The sequence below is a fragment of the Mesoplodon bidens genome, assembly GCF_964165515.1.
Source record: "Mesoplodon bidens genome assembly, chromosome: 15".
Taxonomy (NCBI): Eukaryota; Metazoa; Chordata; class Mammalia; order Artiodactyla; family Ziphiidae; genus Mesoplodon; species Mesoplodon bidens.
In genome coordinates this window covers 34,305,950-34,324,986 of record NC_138171.1, presented here as the reverse complement: position 1 = coordinate 34,324,986, position 19,037 = coordinate 34,305,950, and the positions used below count along the sequence as shown (strand labels likewise).

The following is a 19,037-nucleotide window of genomic DNA, read 5'->3' as shown; positions in this document are numbered from 1 at the left end:
CCTGTTCTGTTTATGCACCCCTCCAGGAGGGGCGCCGCCTCCTAAACAGCAGTGCCCTCCGCGCGGTCCTGAGAGGCGAATGGGCGCCAGGCAGGGAGGGACTCGGTGAAGACTAAGGGGAGCTGTGTAGCCTGAGCTGTCTCTGGGGACTGAGAATTTTTATCTCCTGATTTAAAAAAGAATCAGTGGGTCTCCTCTCACAGAGGAGACTATCCTGAGGGACAGGCCCTAGAACCGTGGGGGAGGAGGCTTCCTTAAGGATCGTTTGTCCTGCAGATGTGAGGACAGTTCACAATTAGAGCTACTGATGTAATTCATTACCTAGTTAGACTAAAAGAAAAACCATGATTATGTAAACAGGTAACTAAAAAGCATGTGATTAAACAAAAACACCCGAGTAAAATAGGAATGGGAAAAAAACCGTCCTAAAAAATGATGAGCAGTTAGAAACCAACCGCAAACATCAAATAGAGAAATAATAAGTTGCCACTAAAGCCCAGAACCAGCCCACAATGTGCAACCACTTGTCTAGGAATCTGACTGCTGAATGAGTGACAGAAAAGACACCTGGTCCTGGCAGCTCCCAGGCTGGACTGCAGCAGGGAAGGAACCATTTGGGGGCAGCCTCTTGGGTTTAAGGATCGGCTGTGCTGGCAGACAAAATAAGCTACCAGTGCTCTGCCCAAACCAACCTCTCCTTCCAGACACACAGGCGGCCGGTGTGTCTGCAGTTGCATTTTTATTACCCCCACATTTTGAAGCAGTTCATGACCAGCAGAGTGCTTTGGGGACATTTTTTACAATAAATGGAAGCATTTCTTTAAGAAAAGGGCAATTGTTCCTTCAGTAGGTAAGCCTCCCACCCCTCCCCTCCCCTCCCCACCTGAGGGAGCAGCCCGTGGGGACCCGGACTGGTACCCTAGAAGCAATCAGCAAAGCGATCCTTTGCCTCCCCGACCCCCTTCCCTCAGCAGCTGGGATGAGGGCAACAGACTCCTCACAGGTCATTTGATCTTGAGATCCTTCAAGGCTGACTCCAAGCTCTGGAAGGAGACAAGTAAAAGACAGGCTGGTTCTCAGCTGTCCTGCAGACACCCCACCCACAGGGATCTGGCCTGGGACAGAGAACCAGGTCTTTGGGGTCAGGCAGACCTGGGTTTGAATCCCAGCCCTAAAGGAAGGTGCTGCAGAGGGTACCAAGGCCCAGATGCCAAGGAGCCCTCACCCCACTGAAGTGCCCTTCTCCTGCAGGAAAGAAGGACAGCCATCCAGGTGGCTGCCAGGGAGAATTGGGCGGCCTGCGGGGAGCGAGGCGGTGGCGGGGAGGGCAGGCCTCACCTTCACGTCCCAGATGCTCATGCCGCCGTCCATGCCTGTAGTGCAGAACTGCGAGCACTTGGCCTTTCCCCCGCTGAGCACCGAGATCTGGCTGCAAAGAGGATGAGGGCTTTACAGATCCCAGCCTGTGCCTGTGCTGGGCTCCGGCCCACCCTGCCCTCCAGGAGCTCCCCAACTTCTGGGGGAGCCCACTCCAGTGAGTGTGAGTTTGTGTGCCCAGCAGGGACAGCCCAAGAGGCCGGGCTGTGAAGGATCAGAGGACGACAGGACGGGGCTCCTGAGTCTGCTTTAGGGACGAGTAGTAGTCCCTGTGCAAGGAGCACAGGGCAGCCGCGCAGGTGGAACAGGACGCACAAAGGCCTGGGCAGGGGGTGAAGGCACACGTGCTGGGGGAATCAGAGTGACGGAGCATGGCAGGGTGGGGAGAAGAAGCAAAAGATGGCACTGAGTGGACGCAGGGCTAGTTCTGAAGAGCCCTGAAGGCCAGGCAGAGGAGTTTAGTCTGAAGACATTGGGCCAGGCAGCCACAGGAGGGTTTAACTAGCCAAGGGGCAAGGTCAAAGTCTCGCCACACTTTCTCTGATTTGTCCTGGGGTGGACGCCTGTGTCTGGCAGGATCCGGGAGTCTCTGGCTCTGGTTCCACTCTAGTCCCTCAGGGAGGCTGCTGCGAGACCCTTCGTTCTGCCCCTCCCCCCTCCAGTCACTGCCTGGCCACCCCCCAGAACGGTCCCACAGCGTGTCCTGAAAACTGAAAACGCAGAGCGAGGCTGACTGCTCTGCCCCCACCTGATGCAAAACCTCAAGAGACTGACCAGCTTCCTAAGTGGGCCCGCACCTCGATGCTGCCTGGGTGGGCGTGGAGCTCGCCCTTCGGCCCCGCCCTCACCTGACGCTGTTCTTGTGCAGCGAGTCCAGGCCCCCGCTCGCCGCAGCGCTGCCCTCCGAGCTCGCCTTCTTGTCGAGGTTCTGGAAGCGCTCACGGGCCGTCAAGCCACGCTGCGAGCTTTGCTTGGGCACGTCCAGCCGCCCACCGAAGCTCAGCATCCCCGCGGCGCCGTCGTAAGTGAACAGCACCGGGAAGCAGTCGTGGCCCTGCAGCGGGGAGGGGCGGGGTGCCATTGGAGCGCCCCCATTTTCCTCCCGGGGAAACCCGGGCCGAAGGGGAGGTGCAATGCCGAGGGGCGCCCAGCCGCGAATCGGGGGGTCCTAGAGGCTGGATGCAGGGCTTGGGTGTAGCACAGGGAAGCCGATGCCAGCTCGGGCACACAGACGGCGACCCCAGGTGTAGTAACAGGGACTGGATGTTGGGGCTGAGCACCTAGGAGCAGCCCCCTCAGCCAGCAGGGCCAGCGTTCAGTTGAGAAACTGAACGGTCTGGGACTTCCCTGGAGCTCAGGGGGCCTTGTCCTGCCTAGATGGTTACACCTGCTCTGGGAGAGACCTCACAACTGGACGTTTGTCTAGGTAAAGCAGGCCTGATCCCCCTCTGGGACCCCATTAGGCTTCCTGAGGCCTGAAAAGAGCCTTGACAGATAGGTGGGCAGGAGGAGGGAGGGGGAGTAGTGTTCTTCTGGACACACACAGGACTGCGCTCCCCACAAGCATTCTCTGAGTGAGGAGGTGTGGTCCTGTCATTTTCATTAGCCAATAAAATGTAAGCAGAAAGGTTAGGATCCAGGGCCCAGTTCTCCACTTCCCCTCATCACTCCACGGGAGACAAAGCTCCCATCTGCACTGAGCAGAGCCCCCCTCACAGTGCCCACGCTGGACAGTCAAAGTGATCAAGAAACAAACCTTTACTGTGTTAGGCCACTGCAGTTGGGGATTTTGTTGTTGTTACCACAGCATAACCCAACTTATTCTGACCAATAGAGATATGGATGGGTGGGTGGGTGGATGGGAGGAAGGAAAGGAGGGAGGGGGGACAAGTAGAGGGCGGCCTGGGCATCTCGGGGCTCGCTGGGAGACCTGCTGTCACCGGCCCCTGCTCCCCATCCCCCCCCACCCCCTTACCGCTGCCACCAGACTGTTTTCTGTGATGAAGGTCAGGGCCAGCAATGGCAGCGTTTCAGAGGCCAGAGTCGCGACGCTGAGTGAGAGAGAGACGTCAGCCACACCGGCCCCTCGTGCTCGGTGCCTGGGTTGCCCCCCCATTCGGGTGACCTGTACTCACGCCATCTTCTTGTCGGCATCAGCCAGGCACACGGTGCTGTCATGGCTGACCCAGGCCACACGGCTGCCGCTGGCTGAAAAGCAGACACCGTGCACCCAGCCACAGCTACTGCTGGATTCAAACATCAGCTCCCCGAAGGGCATCTTGGAGCCCCACGGGGTGGGTGCTGGCCGCTCCTCCACCTCCTTGATGTAGGCTGAGAAGATCCTGCCGGGAGAGGCAAAAGGGGGGGTGACCGGGGGTCTGGGAGGGGCCTGACAAGGGACTCCCTCTCCCAAACTGGCCTGCTGAGGCCAGAGCACCTGGCTGAGTTCAAGGGTACTGGAGCTGGCTTTTTGTGACCTGCATCTTCACACTCAGACAAGTCTGGGCCTTGGTGCCCACTTTGGGCAATGGTGTGGGGTCAGAAGGTCTCCCAGCTCAGGGTCCCGGGAACTCTCAGGGCCCTCGGGGCCCTCACCTGAGGACTGACCATCCACGGCTGACATGACCCCCAGGGCATCTCCTGTCCCCCTCACGCTGACCACTACACTCCAGGGCTAGCCCCTAGGATGTGCCCCCCCCACACTCTGCACCGTGAACCAATCCTGTCCCCCTTCCTGCCAGCTCCACCAGCTCCACTCGCCATCCCAGGGCCAGCCCGGAGTCATCTGACAGGTCCGGGTGCCGACAAGAGCCTCATCAGGACCTCATCCTCTCTGTGCCTGGGGCCTCTGGTGCCTGCTGTAGCCTCATTTCCCAGGGCAGATGCAGAAACCCAGGCCATCTGCCTGGAGCTGGGAGCCGGAGGCCTTGGGAGACTCGGGGGTCGGTGGGGGGGAGTAATGGGCCCAGAAGTGACAGCCAGCCAATGGCAGGTGGAGACTCTTTGTTCCAGGCCTTAAGATAACAAGGCAGGGTTTGTCCCAGCCTATCAGTCATTATACCTTATTGTGAAAAAGTACACCCACTCATTTTCCCTCAGATAGAAGCCAAGAAGCTGAAGGAGTGGGAGGTTCTAATGAGTACAGGAGGGCCTAGAAAAGAAATCTTGCTGACATTAAGCGGTGGCAAGGGGCACATCCTTCTAAGACTCTCCAGAGGCTGGAGAGAGGACCCAGGGATGACCCTTCAAAGAGCAAAACCTCACAGAAGCTCGACTGAGGCCCCCAGGTCACCTGCTGGCAGCAGAGCTGGTCTGGAAGGTGGGTCGTGGGGCTCCCAGCACAGGGCTCCCCTCCACCCTCCAATCCCTATCCCTGTGTTGATGGCAGGGCCCCCCCTCACCGGCACTTGAAGTCGCAGGAGCCGGCAGCCAGGAGCACATTGTTGGGGTGCCAGTCCAGGCTGAGGATGGTGGAGCGAATGGGCTTCTTGATGTGCTTGCAAACCCACCTGGACAGGGAAGGCAGACAGGTAGGGAGGAGACAGGGACACACAGGTGGGCACCCACCAACCCAGAGACTCCAGGCTCCCACTGGGCCCTGCAGACCACAGAGGTCCCAGGAGGAAGGGGCCTGGGCCCAGGCCAGCAACGCGCCAGGTCCCAGGCAGGGTGGGGACTCCACCCCTGGTCTTGCGACAACCCTGGGGCAGCTCAGTGAGAAGTCACAAGGCCGCTATCTGGTCAGGGTGGGATTTGAACTCGACTCTCTCGGACTCCAGCCTGACCTCCCGCCTGGCCTCTGCCCTCAGGGACCCAGGGGAGAAGATCATGATGTGCCTGGGAGCTTGTGAGTGGGCCCTGGAGTGTGATGGGCCGGGAGCCTTGGGCGAGTGATCTGCCTCAGGGCCTTTGCTCATCTGTAACGTGGGGACTGCAGCAGACACCCAGTCCAGGGGGCTGATGGGAGGGGGTGGGTCAGTGCCAATACGTGTGCAGGGCTTAGTGTGATGCCTGCAGAGGCGGCCCGGATGCCGCCTGGGCCCTTATTACTGAGATGGGGCTGTGGGAGGGCGGGGGGCTGTGCAGAGAGCCCTTCGCCTCACCTCCAAGGGCCAGAGAGGACACACTTCCCCAGGGTCACGTGAACAGGGGTCCTGACTCCCCATCCCGTGCTTTCTGGGACCCTCTTGTCCCACCACCTGTTGGTCTGCAGCCCCAGGTCCCTCCCAACCCACTCAGGCCCCGCCCAGACACCCACCAGTCATTTTCCTGCTCAAAATAGCAGATGGAGATGACACGGGAGCCACTGCCCACAGCAAACTTGTTCTCCTGGGGAGCCCAGCGCACACAGCGAGCGGCGCGGTTGATGCGCAGGATGACGAGCGTGGGCTTCCACGTGCGGCCTTTCAGCGTCCACACGTAGGCATTGCGGTCTGTGCCGCAGGTCACAATGCGGTTACTCTCGGGGGCCCAGTCGATGCCTGTGGGGTGGGAGGAGGCACTAGGCTGAAGCCATCCAAGCAGAGGTGGCTCTACAGTGTACGTAGAGGAGGGGCTTAGAGGCCACAGTCGGGTGAAAGCTGCTCCGGGGGTGCTACTAGAGTTCACTGCGGGTGTTACAGCTCCCCCAGCTATCAGCAAACATGCTGGAAGGCCAAGCCAAGAGACAGAAAAGAAATAGGTCCTTGGTAATGCTGAGCTGCTGGATCACACCTTTCCTGAAGCCCTTAAACTTCTGAGTTTTTCAGTAACAGAAAACAATCAATGTAATCCCTTTATAACTTAAGCCAGTTTGAATCAGGTTCTGTTACTTGCAACCCACACTATCCTACCTAACATGGTGAGTAGGTGGATGGCCCGGCCCTGCCCTGCCCCTGCCTTCTTTCAGGAAGATGACCCCAGCAAGCCCAACCCACCTGTCACCTGCCCGTTGTGCTCCTTGAGCTCGTGCACCTGGACCCACTTGTTCCCGCTCTTCTCATAGATGTGCACCTCGTGGTTGTTGGGGCAGATGGCGATCTCTGCAGGAGAGACGGGTGGGCGTGGGGAGGAGGCATGCGTGCCCAGGCTCCCGCATTCCCCCATGACTCCCCACCTTCTCAGGCCACCTGAGCAACACTTTGTCCTCTGCTAATGCACTCTCCTCCTCTGCCTCAGGTCCTGCTGGGTCCCCCTTGGGACTCCTCCCCAGGGGCTAGCCACCCCTCATCTGCACCCCCCAGCCCCAGTGTCCCCAAGGCAGTCTTGCAAACCTCCGGGAGCTCTCCCTGCCCCCTGCTCTGTCCCCGCTCGAGCCACGGTCTCCTTGCTGCTCCTGATGACACCAGGCTCTGCCGCCTCGGGGCCCTTACACCCACCCTGGCCTTTGCACGCTGGCTCTGTCAGCTCCTTTGGGTCTCCATGCAAACGTCACCTCCCCTGAAAGCCCTTCCCTGGTCCCCTTTTCTAAACTAGTGCCTTGGCTCCATCGCTTTCCCCTCACCCTTCATGTTTCCTCAGAGCTCATTTCACTGCAGGTTACATTTCCCATCCCCAAACCCTCCCGTAGCCGTGAGCAGAGGGCAGACCCGCTGTCGTGCCCACCCAGTCCTGGCATCCAGAGCAGTGCCTGGTGCAGGCAGGGCCGTGCTCTTGCCTCCAACCCTCAATGCCCGCTCGCCTGGCTGCCCTGCTTGGGTCCCTTCCCTCCTAACACTCAGGATCTCAGGATCGGGGGTGAAGCAGGGGGACAGCTTCCCACGTCATCCGATGCGGGGGCGGCACTCACGGGTGCGGTCCTTATTCCAGGCATGGCAGCTGATGGGCTCCACCAGGAAGCTGTGGTAGGCCATGGCTGCTCGGCTCCTGTGCCCAAGACAGAGAGGGAAGCCAGGTCAGCCCAGCCCTGCCCCAGCCAGCCTCGCGGGAGGGCAGCAGGGGCCACCCTGGCCTCCCGACTCTGGCCTAGTGCTTTGCTTCCCTCCTGGGGCCTCAGTTTCCCTCATGAAACAGCAGCTCTCGTGGGATGTGTCCGAGGCTCCAGGGGACAAAGACAAAGGATGGAGTGGGGAGTGGAGGCGGCGAATGGGGGTGTGGGTGAAGCCACTACCATGAGTGGGGTGTGCTGGAACCCTGCCCCAGACAAGCCATCACTCATCATCTGTGCCTCAGTTTCCCCATAGGTGGAAACTCTTGCTCCCCAGAAGGAGTGAGCCAGGCCTCCTGGCCTTTGCACATGCTGTTCCTTCCCTCTGCAGGGAAGGCCAAGCCTGATGTGCCTTGGAGGCCAGTTCTGTCCACGTTTCACACCAATGTGCTAGTCTCTACACCACCAAATGTCCACCCCTGTTCTATGCGGCAAAGTCCTGCTCAACTGGAGAGACCCAAAGAGAGCATCACTTCCTCAAACCCATTCTCTCCCCACCTCAGCTTCCCAGTCATGGGTAGAGCCCAGCAGCACTGCCTACCAGCTGTGTGACCCCAGCATATCACTCGCCCGCTCTGAACCTCAATTTCCACATCTGCCAAATGGGAACAGGAATCCTGTCCCTCGCCCGCCGAGGTGTTAAGACGATACACCACGCCTGGCACATAGTAGGTGATCGTGAAATGGCAGCGCTTTGTCTAGAATGGATGTGCCAGCACCCGGCGTGCTTCACCTGTTTAGGGTGGAATCCAGGGGCACACGAGCCTCAAGTCTTCTCACTGGCTGTTCCCTCGGCCTTCGAAGCTCTTCCCCCAGATGCCTGCACAGCTCCCACCCTCGCTGCTGCCATTCAAGCCTGTGTCCAAGGCCATCTTCTGAGCAAGGCTGCCGTCCACCCCACCTCCACACTCCCTAGTCCCTAGTTTTCTCCAGGGGATAATCTTCCTGGACACTTGTTACCTTGTGCTCATTCATCCTGCCCGTTTGTCTTTCTCCCCCTGCTGGAAAGTAACGAGCTTGATGCCCACACACATTTCTGACCATCTTGTTTACATTTCTATCCCCGGCGCCTAAATGCGTGGCACATAGTAAGCACTCGATAAATATTTGATGAACACAATTGTTTACTGCCATTAGTGTCCAGCAGAGTAAGTTATTTTTTAAATGTAAAAAAAAAAAAGCCACACCACATTCCCTGAACGGTGCACTCACCAGCTCTAAGCCCTCCTATATTCTCGACTTGAGCCCCAGATGACGGATGTGAGGGCTGTGGTTGGAGGGGAAGCCACCTGCCGGAGTCACGTGGCCCTGACGTGGGTGTTCCCAGGCCCTCGGTTGCCTCCCCCACCTGACTGGCAGGTTTGTGGCCCGAGGCTGGGCCCCAGGAAGGCTGCTCCTCAGCCTGGATCTGAGCCCTGACCTCCCCGGAACCCTGGGGTCTCTCTCTGCCCCCAGGGGGGTCTCGACCAAGACCCCTCTGGGAGGAACAGCACTGAGTTGGGGCCCAGGCACGAGGGTCAGGCTGCAGTGCCGTCCATCATACTGCTGGGGACTCCGGGGCTCAGCGACCACAAATCCCGCTTTAATTTATAGCAGGAAGTCCTGGAAAGTTCCTAAAGCGGCACAGACCACCGTGCACACGTGCATGGAGAGGGCAGGGACCACCACACCTGTTCCCGCAGGCCTAGAGCAGGGCCCCGAGTGGGTCCCTGGGCAACATTTGCTGAGAAAGAAGGTGGACACACACAGCCAGGCTAAGGCCACACACACGCGCGGTCAGCCTTGCACGCGCGCGCACGCACGCACACACTGCTCCCATACACACACGCATGTCAGCCTTGCATGCACACACGAGCACACCACTCCCACAGCGGCCGCCTCCCCAGCCTCTGTCTCCTTATAAGGCCTCTTTGTGTAAAGCAAAGGCCCCGGAAGTGGCCTCAGAGCCCAGGTCAGCAGGCCTGACAGTTTCCCCAGGCACTTCCGCTGCATCCAGGCTGGGTGGGCGGGGGTCATCCATGTCTCCACCGCAGATGCCAAGACTCAGGGTGGGAGGGAGCACCTAGGCCTGTCCACCAAGCTGTGATCTGCCTGCCCCCATTCCCCAAGGTCACAAATGGGGCAGGGGGCGGGGCAGGGGTGGTGGTGGTTAAAGTCAGAAACCCACTTCCAAATGCCAGCTAGGTTCTTCTTGGCCCCTGACTCCACAGGAGGCCAACCACCCCCTCCCCTTCACCCCAGGCAGCCTAGCAGAAGCCCAGGGGGTCCCTGGACCCTAGACTCATCCAGAGCAGAACCCAACTTCCCAGCTCCAACTGTCCCAGGCTCACTGTCTGGCCGGGCATCTCTGCCCCTTGTAGGCTCCTGGGGAGAGTGTCCAGACGTGTGGGCCGGGCTCTAACAGCCTGTCTAGGGACTTTTCAGAGTTCCAGGCTGTGAAGATGGAGACACTGGCTCTACAGAGGACTGCGGCCCCCACACTTGCCAATATCGCAGCTGAGAGGGCTTGGGGACCCTGCCCATTGTTTCCTGGGACCCAAAGGTTCTCAAGGGGGAGAGGGAGGGGCTGATAAAGACGGCCACAGCACAGTGAGCACACCTATCAGCCGATCACACTTTAGCATAAATTCAGACAGAAATACTCCCTAGTCTACTGACCCATACTGTAAAGGGGGGAGGGGGTACGGGTGGAAGGGGTGGGAGAGAGGAAGATGTGTTTTCCCCTTTTCATAACTTTTTCATAACTTCTGCGAAGCGGTTGAAAGCAGCAGGGCCTCCCGAGGACTCCCTACCCCCACAGGTTACAAATGCGGAAGTGGCAGCCCAGGGAGGGGCGTGGCTTCTCCAGCCACTGCAGGCTTGGGGATCATGGGATCATTCCGTGTGGTCAGATCCAGGAAAACAGCCTTCACACCAGGCCACCCCACCACAGGAACTATGACTTAATCATTCCCAGGGAAACCTCTACCCTACCAAGGGGCGGGAGGGGAGGGTGGGGCGGGCACTGCCCGAGTGTGGACAACGCAACAGCTCAGTGGTGTCTCCTGGTGGAGACAAAGGCAGGCTGAGGCCATGGCCCCGGGAAACCCACCCACTCATCGCTGTGACCCTGTGAGCCAGCACTGTGGACCCATTTGATTGTCAAGGACAAAGAGAGAGGAGGGGGCCCTGAGGATGGCGTTGGGACTGCGAGTCCACGTCTAGTGCTCTGTGCCCCCATCACCCTGGAAAGAGAGTGAGGCTGGGGGAGCACGGGCCAAACCCCGACAGACTCCCCCAGCTGGCTCTAACTGCCCCCCACCAGCCTGGAGCCGGGATCTCTCTGTGCTCCAGGTAGCTCTTCCCCCGTGTCTGTCACACAGTAGGTGCTCAGGATGAATGGACAGGTGCTCAGGATGAATGGACGGAGGATCATGCAGGGCTGGGAGAGCAGCACAATGGCTGGGAGGAGCTTTGGGTCTCCAGGGTGGGGCGTGGTTCTCCAAGCAGGGGGTGCCAAGGACCATGTACCGGGGTGTGGATCTAAGCTGCACAGGGACAGGTATATTTGTTTTGTTCACAGATGAATTCCCAGTACCAATTAGAGTGCCTGGCACATAGTAGGTGCTCAATAAATATTTCTTGAATGTGGTTGCATGAATGAATCACATCCGTCTTATGGTATACTCCTTATAGACCAGCCCTATTATTTCACTGGTACATGTATGCAATCTGTAAATATTTACTGGGGAGTATGTGCTCAAGATTTTTTCCTGATAGCGTCAGTGATCCAAAAAGCTTGGAAATCGTCAATCTAAAGGGTCCTCTCTGAGGATTCGGGGAGAAAACAGCTCCCTTCCAAAGCAAGGCAAGCCAAGCGAAGCCCCCAGCTGCCCAGCCAAGGGTCTCAGGCCTCCCATCTCTTTCTTACATGCTGGGTGCAAATTCTGACTCTCTCCATACTGACTGGGTGCCCTCCGCCAATGTTTCCCCCACATCTCTATCCAGGAAAGTCTGGGGTTGGACAAGGCACCAGCTGTAGGTTCTTTCTTGCTTTCAGAGAAGCTTCGCCAGCCCAACCTTCTCTGAATCCAGAGGTTTGACTGCATTGGAGGCTAAACCAGGCAGGAGCTGCCTGGAGCAAGGATCTCTGCTCTTCAGGCACTCAGGGAAGTCCCCACCCAGCTCAGCCACTCCAGGGAGCTTCCAGCAAGCCATTTTGCACATGTGCTGAGCTGTTACTCAACTTCCTGTTGAATGTGGAACAGCCCTCCTCACCCCAAAAGACCAGCCAGTCCCTCCTCCCCAGCTCCGCTCTTGAGGTCTTACAAACCAGGCAAAATCAAGTCAAGAAACACAAATGAAAATAATCATAAGGCACCATAAAGCATCAGCTAAAATAATCCAAACCAAACAAAACCCCAAAACACATAAAACTCAATGCTGGCAAGACTGTGGAGAAATTCTCATTTGTTGCTAATTTGTTCAGCCTTCCTGAAGGGCAATGTGATAACACTCAATCCAACCAACTGGGTGGGAACAAACAGAAGAGAAGAACACAAACAGGAACTTAAAAATTGTTAACATTTTTGGTGGCATAAATTCATTTTGGTGCTAAAAAAAATAGCCAACTTTTTTTTAAAGCAAACATGTTCATAATAACCCTCTTTATAATGCTGACAGGATAGAAAAATCCAGATGACTACAAATATGGAAAGAGAAATAGCGATATGAACATGTTGTTATAAGACCTATGTGGATAATATACAAACACTTATGTAATTAACTATGTAATTAATTAACTTACTTGGCTTTTTTTTTTTTTTTGCCACTTGGCTTGGGGGATCTTAGTTCCCCCACAGGGGATGCAACCCTTGCCCCCTGCAGTGGAAGCACGGAGTCCTAACCACTGGACCGACTTGGCATCTTTAAATGCCCACAATTTACCCAGGACTTTGACATACATTCTCTCTTTTACACCCTAAAACAAGCCCAAGAAGTTTTCTAGTGTTTGTTTTAACCTTCATCTTGTACAGGAGGAAACAGACTCAGACAAAAGCCAAACTTTGCTCAAAGTCACCCCACTCCTAAATGGCACAGTTTGGGATTCTGACCCCAATCTCAGAGTTTAGGTTCACCTGGACACTTTGATAAATGTAGGCAGGCCTTATAAATAACAGCAAGGACAATAACAGTGCACATTTAGCCCCTGTGTGTGCCTTACACTCATGATCATATTTAAGCCTCACAGCTTGAAAGTTCCCCATTTTCCAGATAAGCAAAGTTGAGGCCCAGAGAGGTTAGGTGGCTTGCAAGGTCGGTGGCCAGTGATGGAAGAAGCTGGCGCTCTTACCAGTTTCTGGTCCCGGAGACCTCGCCGGCGGGGGTGCTCTTTAACCACCGGGCAACACTGCCCGCCAGGCGGGAGGAGCCGGGGGACAGCCCGGAATAACCTGAGAGCCTCGGCGTCCGCACCAGGCTAGCTCCTGCGGCTTCACGCCAGTCACTACTGTGTCACTGTCACCGCCCAAGGTCCCGGCCCTGGCCGCCGTCCCCAAGCCGCCGGCGACGGGGGGCGCCGCTCGGAACGCTCCGGTCTAGCGCCCGGGAGCTCAGGAGGGAGCGTTCCGGACCCGGCCCGCCCCTCCCTGGACCGGACCCCTAGGACTTGGCCCAGCTGGCGGGAGGCGGGCTGAGGGAGGGGGCGGTGGCCGGCAGGGAGGGAGGGAGGGAGGGGCGGGGCGAGGCGAGGCGAGGCGGGCGGGGGCGCCAGCTCATTTCCCGGCTGGAGCAACCCGGAAGGCTGGAGGACGGAGGGGAAGTGACTGGGCGTGGGGCCCTCCGGCCCGAAATAACGGGGCACACCGACGGCGGGGCAGAGTCGGGGGGGGAGGGGGAGGCTGGGGGGGGCGGGGAGGCGGACGCGCGGGCCGGGACGCCCCGAGGGCGCAGACTGCGGGGGTGGGGTGGGGGGGCTGGGGAGCGCTGCGGTTCCCTCGCCCGGGGGAGGCCGCCCGCCCGCAGCCCGTGCCCCGCGTGTCCCCTCACCTCCAGGCAGGCCCCCCGTGGCCCCTCTCATCCCCGATCTTCCGGCGGCCCCTCGTTGCGTCCTCCCCACCTGCATGAGGTCCCTCCCCGCGCTCCCCACGCCCACCCTCCCTCCGGGCCGCTCCCACGCCCCCTCACCTCGGGGCGCCGCGGCCGCGGACTCTGGGCAGTCGACGCGCCGAACCGGCTCTGGGCCCCGCGCAGCTCTGCCACTTCCTCGTGGGCGGGGGGCGGGGCCTCCCGGCTCAGCCCCGCGGGGACCGGGCGGGACCCGGGCGGGCGGCTAGCGGTTGAAGAGCCCTGGTCCCGCCCACCCCCCGGGGCTGGGGCCGAGCTGACCCGGGGCGCCCTGAAGGCGTGCGCCCCTCGTCCCTTGGCGGGCGGGGAGACTGAAGCTCGGCGAGGGGGACATCGCCCGGGCGGGAACCCGAGCCCTGCAGCGCGCACGGCCCCCACCCCCGCGAGCGGCCGTGGGGAGCTCCGGTGACCTAGCAGCTTAGCTGCCTGTCTCGGCCTCGGGACCCGGCCGCGCGGGGACCAGCCCTCCATTCGCGAGCGGATGCCCGCTGGGCGCCGAATGTGCGGGGTGTGGGCAGTCAGGGGAGCCGAGGCAGCTCGCCCGCTGCCGGGGTCCTCGCTTCAAAACGGGGCCGCCAACCCCCGGCTGTTCCAGTTCCTTCTCAATGCCGACTTCCTGCCCCTCTTTCCACCGCAGACCGCTTCCGACCCTTAAGTTACCCAGCGGCCTGGCAGCCGCCTGTATGTGGGTCTTGGGCCAGGTAGGTCCGGCGGTCTCTCCATCCCTGCCCTCTGCCTCATCAGTGGAGATGTGGCCAGGTGGTCCCTCCCGCTAGGATTCAGCTCAGCTGGTCAGCCAGGCACTAAGCAGCATCACGGATGGGCGTGGGGTCTTCGTGGGTCTCAGGAGGTCCGGGGCGAGGCACCCACCCTGTCAGGTCTCCCCGCTTTGACCCATGCTGTTCTTTCTGTCTGGAACACTTGTCCCACCCTGTCCCCACCTGGCCCCCTTCCCTTCATCCTGCAGGACATGAGTGAGTGTCTCTTAGGTCACTCTGTCCCTGACCCCCTCCTCAACAGGATCCTGTGCTCACCAGTCCTGGCTCCCATTACACAATTCCACACCTGCGGGCAGCCGGGAGAATGAAAGGGGTCCAAAGGTGACGAGCACTTTGAGGTGAGCACGCAGGGTGCTTGGGAAACTTCAGCTTCGATTAGTAGGACCCTGGCCTTCCTGGCTCTGAGGAGACACTGAGGGGCTGTCAGCAGGGCCCCCCATCCAGCCTTGGCAAATCCAAGTGATGGCTTTAGTCAGAAAAAAGTTTCACATGGTCTGTACTGGCCACCCCCATCCCGTGAGGACAAGTGCAGTTTAATGCTGAGGTGACACTTGTGTCCCTGCCTTCCATTTACCCCTCCGCAGCTTTGCAGATGCCCAGGGAACCAATCCCAGGTGGGACTGAGCCCCATCTCTGATGGTGGCCCCTGAGTGCTCTCACCCAATCAGCGTGTGGTCTCCCCGCCCCACCTCCTGGACTTGTGACCTGAGACGGTGGGTCGAAGCAAAGCCCAGGATTTCGGATGAAGATAGAGGGGAAAGCAGCGCCTTCTGGAATTTGAACACAAAATTGGAAGAGCCTCAGGGAAGCCCGACAACCCAGGGGGTGGGGGGGAGGGGGGGCGTGATGGAGAGAATCCCAGGAAATGACCAGAGTCCTGGTCAACCTCTGACTGGCAGCCTGAGCCCAACCTGCCTCCGGGGGTTCCTTCAGGTACGTGAGCCAAGGCATCTACTTTTTAAGCCGGTTTGAGTCGCTTTTCTGTTACTCATCCCTAAAAGCATCCTAACAAATATGCATACCTGAGGACTCCCTCTTCCTCACAAAACTGAGCTAATTTGATAAGTCTCAAGCTTAGTGCGAGCGGAAACCATACTTGTATTATTCACTCTGCTCTTCCCAGGGCCGAGATTGGTGCCTGGCAGCCAGGAGCACTCAGTATGTATCTGCTGAATGAATCAATGAATGAACAAACCAGTGGGGTTAGAAACTTGAACCCACTTCTGGCTCTGCCACTTAACCTGTAGTGTAACTTCAGTCTTCTTGCAGTGCCTGGGTTTCCGCATCTGTAAAGTGAGGCTAATTCCTAACAAGCACTGCCCGGCCACCTCACAGGCCTGCAGTCACTGTGGGAAGACCCAGTAGATTGGAAACACACCTCAAGCTGGGAAGCGACAGGGGTGTTATTTGAAATGGATCCCTTGGGGGAACAGTCTTCTAAGCCTTAAGTGGAGCAAGTCCTTGGGTGAGGAGAACCTGGTGGTGGAAGAATTTCATCTGGAGCTCAAAGAACAGCTCAGAGAGCTTTCTGTTTCTGCCCGGAATCTGCCTCCCCTGGTGCTCTGGGATGAAGGTCCTACACTCTACCTTCTTCCCCGCCTTCCCAGGATTCCCAGGAAGGCAGCCACACACCCAGGCTGACTCCTCAGGGCTGGCTGACTTGAGGAGGGCCGTCAGTTGGGGTCTGGTGCAGCGTTTCAGGGCCATCAAGGTCCTCCCTGGCTCTCTGCTCCTTCCTCCTTGCTGCACTGGCCTTACTGCCTCCTGGTCACAAGATGGCAGCCTAGCTTCAGGCTTCTGGACTTAGGAGGTGGTGGGCTGGCCAAGGCAGCGGGAGACCAGGGAGGGAAACCTTCCAGAAGCGCGCAGCACGATCTCCTTCTGTCTCAGCCCCTGCCCACCCCCAAATGGGGAACGTAGGTCTCCCCCTGAGCTGGAAGAATTGACACCTGGTACCAGGAGGGAAGAGGGGAGACCCCGGGCCTCTTTCCAAGGCCACGCCCACATGGAGGTCTGGAACACACACAGCGCTCCTCAGCCAGGGCCTGCTCACACCCCTCCCAAGCCACATGGCTCAACTGAGAAACCGAGGTCTACCAGGAGACCCCACAGGTATCGCCAGGGGGGGTCCCCTCCTGCTTCCAATGACATCACCCTGCTTCTGAGTGCGTGACAGAACTGGGCTGGGTTGCTAGGCGCCTCCCCTGCCTGTCACCACCCAGCAGGGAGCGTGCTTGGCGGTTACCCCTGGGGCTCTGGAGAGGCTGCCTTGATATAGGCTGCCCTCCCTCTCTGAACTTGAGTTTTGTCATCTCTAAGATGTGGCAGTCACAGTTCTAACCCTGCAGGGTTGCTGTGAGGAGTTCCTGCCTATCAGCTGCTTCCCTTGGTGCCTGGCACAGTGACCTTGTGTGCGTGGCACACAATCTTGCTGTGTTGGATCCGTGCATCCTTCCTCATCAAGCCCCACTCAGGTGACTGGCTCCTCTACCTTAGTAGCTTTCAAACTTTGACCATGACCCCCACGGACATATGTTGCGGCCTAGTCCACAGCCCCGTGTATCTGAAACAGAAGTACCATGAAGCAGAACTTACTGCACGCAATGCAGAATGTTGTTTTCTCCTCTAAGTACCAGCCATGATTTTACAACCTACAAATGGGCTCTGACCCTCAGTTTGAACTCAGCTCCAGACCATATTTCCTCTTTTTTTTTTTTTTCCTGCCGTGCCGAGTGGCTTGTGGGAGCCTAGTTCCCTGATCAGGGATCGAACCTGTGCCCCCTGCAATGGAAACACAGAGTCCTAACAACTGAACTGCCAGGGAAGTCCTTCCTCCCCTTTTCTGAATGGACCTAGTGGATTCATTTCCTGTACTGCTGGAGCAACTCACCACAGAGCGGGTGGCTTGAGACAACACAAGTGTCTTCTCTTACAGCACTGGAGGTCAGAGCTTCACAGCCCACATCAGTGGCTGGAGGGTGCTGGCGGGGTGCTGTTTCTTCTGGAGGCTCCAGGGGAGAACCAGGTTCCTTCTTGCAGCTTTTAGAGGCCTTGGCCTTCTCCCACCCCAACCTGTGATTCTACCCCCTCATTTGCTCAGACTCTCCCCAGCCTGCCTCCCTCCTATAAGGATTCTTGTGATTACACTGGGCTCACCTGATAATCTAGGCTCAGCTTCCCCAGCTCAAGATCTTTAACTTAATCCCATCTGCAAAGCTCACAGTTTCTGGGGATTAGGACAGGGACATCTTTGGGGGGCCAGTAGTCTACCTCCCACACCTAATATTTGAATTAGAGACACACATAACTCACATAACTTTATAATGTATAGACCATCTGTACTATTCCACGTGGGGTAGCTTAATGGCCTCACCGACATCGCAGGCACCTGAGGCCTTTGCATCACTGGGCACACATGAGAACTAAACCACTCGCCTGATTGTTGGGTCAAACTCAAGGGGCCACGCCTACGCAATTAATCTGGGTTCTGAGGCCAACCCGTTTTCTCAGCATATTCTAGAAAAAACTTTTTTTTTTGGTTAGCAGAATCCTTCATACACTTCCCACCCTACCCCACTCTGCTATTAAGGGTCTCCGGGGCCTAGTATGGGGCCAATGCCAAGCCTGAAGGCAAACCTCGGCTTTACTGAATAACAGGAACTGCTAACCCTTTACTACTCCCATTTTACAGGTGAAGACAGTGATACTCAGAGATGTTAACTATGTCGCTCAAGGCTACACAGCTTGGCAGAACTATGACCTGACACCAAAGCCTCCAATCAAAGGGCTCTGGCCACTGTCCCTCCAAATCGGTAGCGATTGTGGACCGAGGACTGGTCGGAGTCTCACAAGCAGGGCGAGATGAGAAGGGACCTTCCACCATCTCAGACCCCAGCACTGCGGGTTTCTGGCTGCCACGACAGGGATGGGCCTTCTTCCATGGACATGAGATGGCCCAAGTTAAAAAAAGAAAAAAGATGACTCTAGGCTTAAGTTCTTGGAGGCCAAGTTAGTAAATTTATTGTTTCTTTCACAGAGTACATTGTTCCTCTAAAAACCTCTCGAATTGCTCCCAAACCATGTGATTTAATGAAACTAAAAAGAAACTGGTAGCTAATTCCTGTTTCTTGGCCTGCTTTTGTCTATCCTTGTTCTGTCACGACAGCCTCGCTGATGTACTGGTACAAACACGTGTACACAAAGGAGCTCCTGCCATTGGGGGTGGGCAGGGAGGATGCCACAGCAAACGGGAAGAGGCAGGTGCCCAGGTGCTGGGATTCTCTCCTGGAGGGAAGTAATGCTTCCCATGGGTTAGCAAAAGGGCAAATTTATTCTTTTAAGAATACCACGATGTCCTTTGAGAAGCGCTGTTACCAGCGTTGTCCTAACTACTAGAGTTGTGTTGGAATCACTGCTCTGCTTCTGGGCACACAGCCATGCTCTAGGCTACGCTGTATTCATTTATTTGCGCCTCTCAAGAGTCTCAGCCTTGAAATGTCAAACTTTGTGTCTAATTATGATGAAGATGACTTAGTTTGGGTACAATAATCTCTAAACCAAAATGACAACTTGTGCTTTTTCTCTCCCACTGCACACTCCCCTGCACACGCCTGCCACGGGCACCAGCCAGGGGCTCCCTGGCTGCTCATTGGAGGCGGGTTTCTCTGCTGCCTGTATGCAAGCAGGCCTCCTCTGCCGAAGTCCTGCATGGCTAAAACATAGCATTCGAGAACCAGTTTTTTTGGGTAAAGGTTGTACAAGATGGCTCAATATAAGAAACTAAGAATCTAAGGCTCTACCCTAAAAACTAACTAGTAAAACAAAGAATTTACCCATCTTTTCCTACTAAAAATGCAAACAGTATAAGGAGA

At 57.4% G+C, this 19,037-nt stretch overlaps 1 protein-coding gene across 2 annotated transcripts; it reads right to left on the bottom strand.

Annotated features, from left to right (window-relative positions):
* Positions 1–720: 720 nt before the first annotated feature.
* On the bottom strand, positions 721–13,556 carry ARPC1B (actin related protein 2/3 complex subunit 1B). 2 transcript variants are annotated; one of them, XM_081257913.1, is made up of 10 exons: positions 13,448–13,556; positions 7,145–7,221; positions 6,294–6,398; positions 5,636–5,858; positions 4,779–4,886; positions 3,513–3,719; positions 3,353–3,428; positions 2,226–2,431; positions 1,339–1,429; positions 721–1,043 (listed from the first exon to the last, which is right to left on the bottom strand). In XM_081257913.1, exons 2-10 carry the CDS (start codon positions 7,206–7,208, stop codon positions 1,005–1,007), a joined length of 1,119 nt encoding a protein of 372 aa, XP_081114039.1. In that variant the 5' UTR covers positions 7,209–7,221; positions 13,448–13,556; the 3' UTR covers positions 721–1,004. The 2 variants fall into 2 exon arrangements, with proteins under 2 accessions (XP_081114039.1, XP_081114040.1); XM_081257914.1 differs by lacking the exon at positions 13,448–13,556 and adding an exon at positions 12,615–12,931.
* Between the last annotated feature and the right edge of the window lie 5,481 nt (positions 13,557–19,037).

Coding starts and splice junctions, on each gene's coding strand:
- ARPC1B (XM_081257913.1), bottom strand. CDS start 7,208: ATGGCCTACCACAGCTTCCTGGTGGAGCCCATCAGCTGCCATGCCTGG. Junction 2,432..3,352: donor AAAACAGTCTGGTGGCAGCG/GTAAGGGGGTGG, acceptor TCCCCGCTGCAG/GGCCACGACTGCTTCCCGGT. Junction 1,430..2,225: donor CTGCACAAGAACAGCGTCAG/GTGAGGGCGGGG, acceptor TCCTCTTTGCAG/CCAGATCTCGGTGCTCAGCG.